The 7,872-nt window shown below is 44.3% G+C and overlaps 1 protein-coding gene across 1 annotated transcript; it reads left to right on the forward strand.

Annotated features, from left to right (window-relative positions):
- Window positions 1-4,508: 4,508 nt before the first annotated feature.
- On the forward strand, window positions 4,509-7,642 carry C7H4orf3 (chromosome 7 C4orf3 homolog). The gene is made up of 3 exons (XM_058667344.1): window positions 4,509-4,628; window positions 5,072-5,628; window positions 6,933-7,642. Coding segments are annotated over exons 1-3 (678 nt in total). The 3' UTR covers window positions 6,934-7,642.
- Window positions 7,643-7,872: the final 230 nt, after the last annotated feature.

The following is a 7,872-nucleotide window of genomic DNA, read 5'->3' on the forward strand; positions in this document are numbered from 1 at the left end:
TCAGATGAGTGAACAGAGGGCAAGTTGGAGTATAAGGGAAGCAGGAATGTGGGAATGCGAGGCTGCAGGGAACAGGCTAGATTTTAAGCGATCACAAAATTCATTACTTTCTGCTATGACTTGCTTGCTACAGTGTTACATCACCATCTACTGGCCAAGGACATGAATTCTTTCAAAAGTTTTTAGTGCAGTTTCTGCAACTCTGTGAATAGGCTGTTCCAAAATGGTTTGGCATTCCATAATCTACAATTTGAAGTTATATTTAATAAATCCTTACTCAGTTAAAAATTTTATATTAGGGCCCCAGCGGCTAAAGTCCTCGCCTTGAATGTGCCGGGATCCCATATGGGCGCCGGTTCTAATCCCGGCAGCACCGTTTCCCATCCAGCTTCCTGCCTGTGGCCTAGGAAAGCAGTTGAGCATGGCCCAAAGCCTTGGGACCCTGAACCCGCATGGGAGACCCAGAAGAGGATCTGGGCTCCTGGCTTCAGATCGGCGCAGCACTGGCCGTTGCAGTCACTCAGGGAGTGAATCATCAGATGGGGGATATTTTTCTCTGTCTCTCCTCTCTGTATATATATATATCTGACTTTGCAATAAAAATAAATAAATCTTCAAAAAATTTTTTATTAAACAGAACTAACCCCTTTTTCTAAACTCCTTTTTCTATTCTCTGAAAACATGCTCACTAAAGCTGCTTTTGTATATTGAACCAAAATACTTTTAATAAAGTACTAATACTGGACACTTTCTATTTAATGATGAACACCTTGGCAGATATATTTAGGTTATTAAGAACTTTCTTAAATGGATCAAAACTCTCATATTCACTATTGGTCAGAATTAGAATACCTAAAATAGCATCAATACCTTCAAAACCAGCTTTTCATCTAGCAGCAAGCACAGTTACATTTTCTCTAAATGTGTTCTAATGCTACACAAGATAATATGTACCCATGACTTCAGAGTCAGATGGTTAACATTGGGTTGCTGACTGTTAGAGGTAGTACTGGAGAACTGAACAGGAAACAGTCAGCGGGACAGTGAAAAGATGGGAAAAGGAAGAGGGCACAGAGTCAACTCTCGGTCATGGGGCAGGAATAATGTTCCCGAGGGCTTCCCTAACACCTGTATCTGTCCTCAGTAAAAATCCCATTAGATGCCAACTGATATTGACCTCATTCCTCTTTCTTCCCCCACCTGCACAGAATATTGTCTCAAGACATTGGGGTGACTTCCACATTCCTTGGAGTTTTTTTATTATGTTTACATTTTATGCTAAATAATAGTTTAAATTATGTTGAATAATAATAAAAAAAATCCCATTAGAATAAAGGGCTGAAGGAAGTCCTCCCTGCCATCTAATGTGAGACTATCAAGAATAAGAGAAAACTTAGGTATTTACCCAGCAGTTAATGGCAGGAATCACTGTGAAGGTGGAAGAGTATTAGAAATGTGAAGAAGCATGAGAAAATCCCGCCTTGGGCCTGAGGACAGTTTCAAGGTCACATGCCTAGATTCCAGATGGTATAGCTGATATTTCTGAAACAATTTTGGCATACTCTTTCTAGTCACTAATAACGATATCAGATTTTTTTTTTTAAGATTTATTTATTTTTATTACAAAGTCAGATATACAGAGAGGAGGAGAGACAGAGAGGAAGATCTTCCGTCCGATGATTCACTTCCCAAGTGAGCCACAACAGGCCGGTGCTGCGCCGATCTGAAGCCAGGAACCAGGAACCAGGAACCTCCTCCAGGTCTCCCACGTGGGTGCAGGATCCCAAAGCTTTGGGCCGTCCTCGACTGCTTTCCCAGGCCACAAGTAGGGAGCTGGATGGGAAGTGGAGCTGCTGGGATTAGAACCGGCGCCCATATGGGATCCCGGGGCTTTCAAGGTGAGGACTTTAGCCGCTAGGCCATGCCACCGGGCCCAATATCAGATTTAAAGATACTTTTCTCGTAAGTATAAAAAAATGAGCCAGAATTATTTCAAAACAGAAAGAGTAATGGGGGCCTGGCATGGTAGCCAATAGTGACTCAAGTCCTCACCTTGCATGCACCAGGATCCCATATATAGGTGCCAGTTCATATCCCGCCTGTTCCATTTCCCATCTGGCTCCATGCTTGTGGCCTGGGAAAGAAGTCAAGGAACCCTGCATCTGCATGGGAGACCTGGAAGAAGCTCCTGGTTCCTGGCTTCAGATCAGCTCAGCTCCAGCCATTGCAGTTATTTGAGGAGACAGATCTGTCTCTGCTTCTTTCTGTAAATCTGACTTTCCAATAAAAATTTAAAAAAAATTTTTTTAAACCCAGTTATTCCATCTGTAATCTCAGAGATTTCAATATTCTTCCTAAACTTGGAAAAAATAGTCCTTTACATGAGTAAATGCTCAATGTTATTTTTCAGTTCCAACTAAAGTAATTTTTAGCATGGTGATATTTAACAAGGACACGGAAGGGCATAAATGCAATACTAAGCTTTGTTCTTGAAATGGAATGTCAGTGAGGCTACAGCTTACTTCACATTTGCACTCAAGATGGTCCCTGTGTTTCTGAGGCATTCTGAGAATATATGGCCTATGAAGGCTCTGCAGACAAATTAAATGTAAACTTTTTACAACTGGTATGCTAGGAAAACTGGGAATGCAGTGATCAACATGAATTTTCATGAGAGAAACTTTATGAAGTCTGCAGATGTATAGGATTTAGATGTGTGGGGAATCTCTACAGTTTAATAAGAACATGCATGAGACCCAGGGACCAAGATAAGCATTTATAACAACAAACATTCCAGCTAGAGCAAAGGGTGTTTCCCAGCCTCAGGCTGCTGAATGCAATGGAGACATTCACACAGGGTACAGAGAGGAAGGTAGCTAAAGGTCATTAAAGATAAGAGCGCAGCTGCAACTGAAGTATAATGATACTATGCCTCTCGGTCAGCAAAGCTTTAAGACACAAGGTAACAAAAGCAATGGATGAGATGACCTTAGAAGATGGGACAAATATCTTGCTTTTAGTGGACTGTTGAACAAGTACATAATTTGAAAGCAAGGATGGAAAGATATGACCAAAGGCAGATACTTGTGTTTTCAGATAAAAGTTACCAAAACAATGCTCTACTGTTGGCGGGTCATTATAACACTGGTTGAACCCTTGGAATGGCCTTAAAGACCTTTTAAATGTGTTGACAGCTGCCTAAAGCAATCCACATTCCAACCTTAAAGCTTATGTACTACTGTAACAATATGGAGGAATCCAATATGGGGGGAGGGCTTTTTGGAGGGGTTGGAGGAATCCCAAAGCCTATGAAACTGTGTCATAAAATGAAATTACAAAAAAGAAAAAAAAGCTTAATGTATCATCCTCCTAAGAACTTTAGATTTGTAACATCACCTTCACAATATGAAGCTGTCTTTAGCCTGTCTCCACTCCAGCCGAATCAAATTAACTGTGCTGCTTTAGGAATGTGCTGGATCACAGTCATGGTGTGATAAGTCAGCCTGCAGTACCAGGTGTTTTTCATTTCAACCTAAGAAATTAAGGTTCAAGTGATTCACGCAGAGCTCTTGCATGACCGACAGCTCCCCCAAATTCCAGTTCAGTGTTTTCTTTTAAGTTGATAGCGTTTCCTTCAGGAACACACCCCACACCCATTTCCATCATGTGAATATACAGCAGGATTTCCACCGGCATAAAGTCTTAAGAGGTAACTGGATTGCCTCATGAACTCTATTTGCATAGCTGCTATTTGCATAAATACCTTCTCATTTGCGTGATTACCAACAGACCCACTGGGACCAAACTCTAGTTCCAACATTCTCTCATACAGGAGTATGTATTCTGGTTCAACGGCAGGTTTACAACATTTCTGAACTTCTTCACTTTGTGTAGGGCTAGTTCTTCATTAATAATTCTTAACAGGGCCCGGCGGCATGGCCTAGCGGCTAAAGTCCTCGTCTTAAACGCCCATATGGGCGCCGGTTCTAATCCCAGCAACTCCATTTCCCATCCAGCTCCCTGCTTGTGGCCTGGGAAAGCAGTCGAGGATGGTCCAAAGCTCTGGGACCCTGCACCCACGTGGGAGACCTGGAAGAGCTTCCTGGTTCCCGGCTTCGGATGGGCGCAGCACCGGCCTGTTGTGGCTCACTTGGGGAGTGAATCATCGGACGGAAGATCTTCCTCTCTGTCTCTCCTCCTCTCTGTATATCTGACTTTGTAATGAAAATAAATAAATCTTAAAAAAAATAATTTTTAACAGAGCTTTTCAACAGAAAATAATTGTTCCTATCTTAACCAATGAGAAAAGATGGTTAGTTAAGACTAACCATCTGCTTGCCGTTCCTAAATTTGCAAAAGCTCACTGTCACTTCAGCCCAGGATCTTTCCCCATCTATTAACAGCAGATAATCTGAGCTACAGTACACAAACTCCTTCTCAATTAACTGCCTTCACTTTCAGAATCTACAGGACAAAGTGCGGAGGTACTTTTCTCTACAGGTGGTATAATGTCTGTCTCTAAAACTGACTTGGAGGCAAGCTCAGGCAATGCGAACAGTGAGCGGCATGAGGAATGCTGGTTGGAGATGACTTCTAGGCTTGACGACCTTTTTACTGGCAATTCACTCGTTTGTTTCTCATGCTCCAATTCTGCAAAATGGAGTAATCACAGCTCCAAAGTCTTACGCAGATGTAAGGGCAGTTTATGTAAAAACAACAGTTACACTCCTGAAGAACCCCTTACAGGTACACACGTAGGGCCTTACATCTGCTGAACAACCCAGTATTCACAGTAACAAGAAACATACGTGTAACGAGAGCACCTGATAACCCCCAGAACCTAAGGGTGGCTCATCTTTCTACAAGCATTCTAATCTGTCCAGGACTCACACTCCACATTTTGGGGTTATTGTTAAACTCATGCCCACGAGGGAATTGCGAAGTTTTGCACTCCAGCCCACTCGTGATGATGGGCACCTCATGACAGCTGTCTCAAAGAGCCAGTGTCCACTGACGCCTGAACCACCATAGGGGTCCAGCAAGTTGACATCGAGTCCCAAAAGCAATACAGACAGGAGAGGCGACCTGTGGCATCCAGGGGCGTAGTCCACCTGACAGAAACCGAACGCCAAGTCACATTCGCTTCGGGCGGCAGAGCAAGAGTTTTCCAGGCGGGGAGACTGGAAGAACTGGCTCTGGGCCCATATGGGCACTTCCGGGCGGCGGCCGCGCACCTGCCTCGCGTCACGCCTGCCGGGCGGCCCGCGCCTGCGCACGGAGAGGGCGGGCCCAGCGCCCGCTTCCGGGGCGGGGAGCGTCGGCTATTAGGGCGGCGGACGCCGAAGTGCGGGCGGTGGGGTCTTCGCAGGAGCTGCTTCATTTGTCGGGATTCCTGCTCTCCTACCGGAGCGAGATGGACGAGCGCGCGGCGGCGGCGGCGGTGGCCGACGGGCCTGACGGGCTCCGGGAGCGGCGAGTCTTGGGAGAAGCGGAGGGGCCGCAGCAGAACCACTGTGTGCGACCCCAGTCCGGGCCGAACGGGGTCCCGAAGCACTCGTACTGGTTGGATCTTTGGCTCTTCATCCTCATAGATGTGGTGTTGTTCATCTTCGTGTATCTTTTGCCCTGGTGAGTGTCCTTCGGAATGCAGAGTGGGAGAGGGCAGGAAGCTGAGGGATCGTTTGCCCCGAGGTTTTGGGGGGCGGGCAGGTGCACTTGGGGTGCAGTCTGCGGAGAGTTGGCGCGTGTCTGTCCAGAGCCTGGTGGGTGAGAATGAGGGGGCGAAAACACCTGTCCTGGCAGCTCTGAGACAGTCCCCCACGCCAGCCTCCTTCGGTTTTACCTTTTTGCAATGAAACCAGCTGAGTTAGATTGCCTACACCGCCACGAAAGAACTGACCAACTTATTTAACATCTCCAAGTTCTGTTTGGTCCTCTGCCCTTGGGGACCAGTAGTGTCCGCGACCCGGGCTGTAGTGATTGAATGAGAGGTTTCTACAGAGGAGTTTTGCATATTGCCGAGCAGGAAGCACCCAGCCCAAGCCATTGTCTTTGTGCCACTGTTGATGCCGCAGACCCACATTGGAATCCCAAAGGCAGCAGGCTCGGAACTGGATTCTTTTCAACTGATCCTTATCATACCCGGTTCCCGTGGCAGGAAAGGTCAGCTGAATCCACTCCGTGGCGCCTCCCTCCCACAAAGCTGGGACTGGGAGACTTCCTTTTCATCCCATACCCACGCGTCGTGTTCAGTCTCAGAATTTTGTGGGTTGCACTCGTGAACTCCAGGCGCTCCATGTTCATTGCCACTCACCCTGCAAACATTGTTCTAACAGGGGATACAGGAAGGGAGCTTAGAGTTGGGGGAGGAAGCAGGAGAGACAGGTCTGATAAGGTGTGTAACCCATTGAGAAAGTAACAGCTAACAGCTCGCCCTTTTAGCATCCTTCGATATTTATCCATAAGTTAATTCCCCTCGGGCATCAAGCCCAAGAGGTTTTGTGAACCCTGAGCTTCTTCATAGACAATGACTGCCTTCTTTCCCCACCCATATCTGAATTTTTGGTAAAAATGTGTTTTACTTTGTAGCTTCATCATTGCTGACTTCTTGCAAATTGGAAAGCAGGTGGTTGAATGGGGGAGAACGTTGGAAAGGCTCGAGTCATTTTTAACTCTCCAACTCTACCCCCCCCTTTTTTGGGGGGGTATTAGTGGAAACCTCAAGTACAGTGGCTTTTTTTTTTAAGATCTGAATTCTTAGTACTGGTAGGAAATGGGAAACTGACAAGAAGTAATCCATACTTTTGGTTTTGTTTGTTTTGACTATTATCAGTGTTTGGGAATAGACAAATGACAAAAAAGAATTGAGAAATTGACATTCAGTGTTCAAGTGCAAAGAAATAAATGTTGCTGACAGATATTTGTTTTTATAGACTGATTTGCTGATACCAGAATTGAGAAGTTTGCTTGTGAAGTGGACTCGGAAAATGACTACACACTTCTTGGATGAAGACCACCAGATTATGCTGCAGCCAAATTTCACATCTCAAAAGGACTTTTTCATTTAACACTGTGTTCCATCATTTGGAAAACTACATTACATGGATAATCTCACTTATTCATAACTAATTTCTTAAATTCTTTGATGTTTAACAACTTTTCAGATATCTCATTGCTTTACATGGGCTGAACATATCAGTATTTTCTACTAAACATTTAGTGTGTTCTTCAAGTAAAATAAGGTAATATCTTTCCAAATTTTAAGGGTTAAATAGGGTTTAATGTGATACAGATAACATAATGAATAATAATGTGAGGTATGCACAAATTCAAAGTAAATTATTGAGGGAGAAATTCTGAGAGAAGGAACAAAGTGTACTTTTATTGGCCTTAAATGCTTTTTAGATTAAGTTGGACTGTTATGGAATGTCGTGGTTGGCAGGTTAAGAGTCTTTAAAAGACAGTAGATAACAACTACTACAAATCTAGCCTACAGGCCCTTTTACCTGGATGCCTTCCTTTAATTCCTTTTATATTCTTAAGCTCCCTGAAATAAGTTTGTGTTTCAAATCTGTTTGTTAGTTGCATTCAACTGTATTTCTGACCAAAATATAAATTTTTTGTGATGTTTGTAGCTTCCTTAGATACTTCAGGAAATCAGTGTATCTCTTTAACCACCAGTTACATGAACCTTCTCTCTGTAGACCAAGCATTATTTTATTTTTATTTACTTTTAACAGACACAGTAACAGAGAAATTTCCCATCCATTCCCATCACTCATGGGACTAGGCTGGGAGAAAACTCACCTGAATCCTCCCAGGAGGTGACAGGAGCTCATTCCTTCTGCCTCTGAAAAGCTGGGCTGGAGTCAG

This window comes from Ochotona princeps, chromosome 7 (genome assembly GCF_030435755.1).
Source record: "Ochotona princeps isolate mOchPri1 chromosome 7, mOchPri1.hap1, whole genome shotgun sequence".
In the NCBI taxonomy this organism is placed as follows: domain Eukaryota; kingdom Metazoa; phylum Chordata; class Mammalia; order Lagomorpha; family Ochotonidae; genus Ochotona; species Ochotona princeps.

Coding starts and splice junctions, on each gene's coding strand:
- C7H4orf3 (XM_058667344.1), top strand. CDS start 4,509: ATGTCTGTCTCTAAAACTGACTTGGAGGCAAGCTCAGGCAATGCGAAC. Junction 4,629..5,071: donor TTTTTACTGGCAATTCACTC/GTTTGTTTCTCA, acceptor AAAGCAATACAG/ACAGGAGAGGCGACCTGTGG.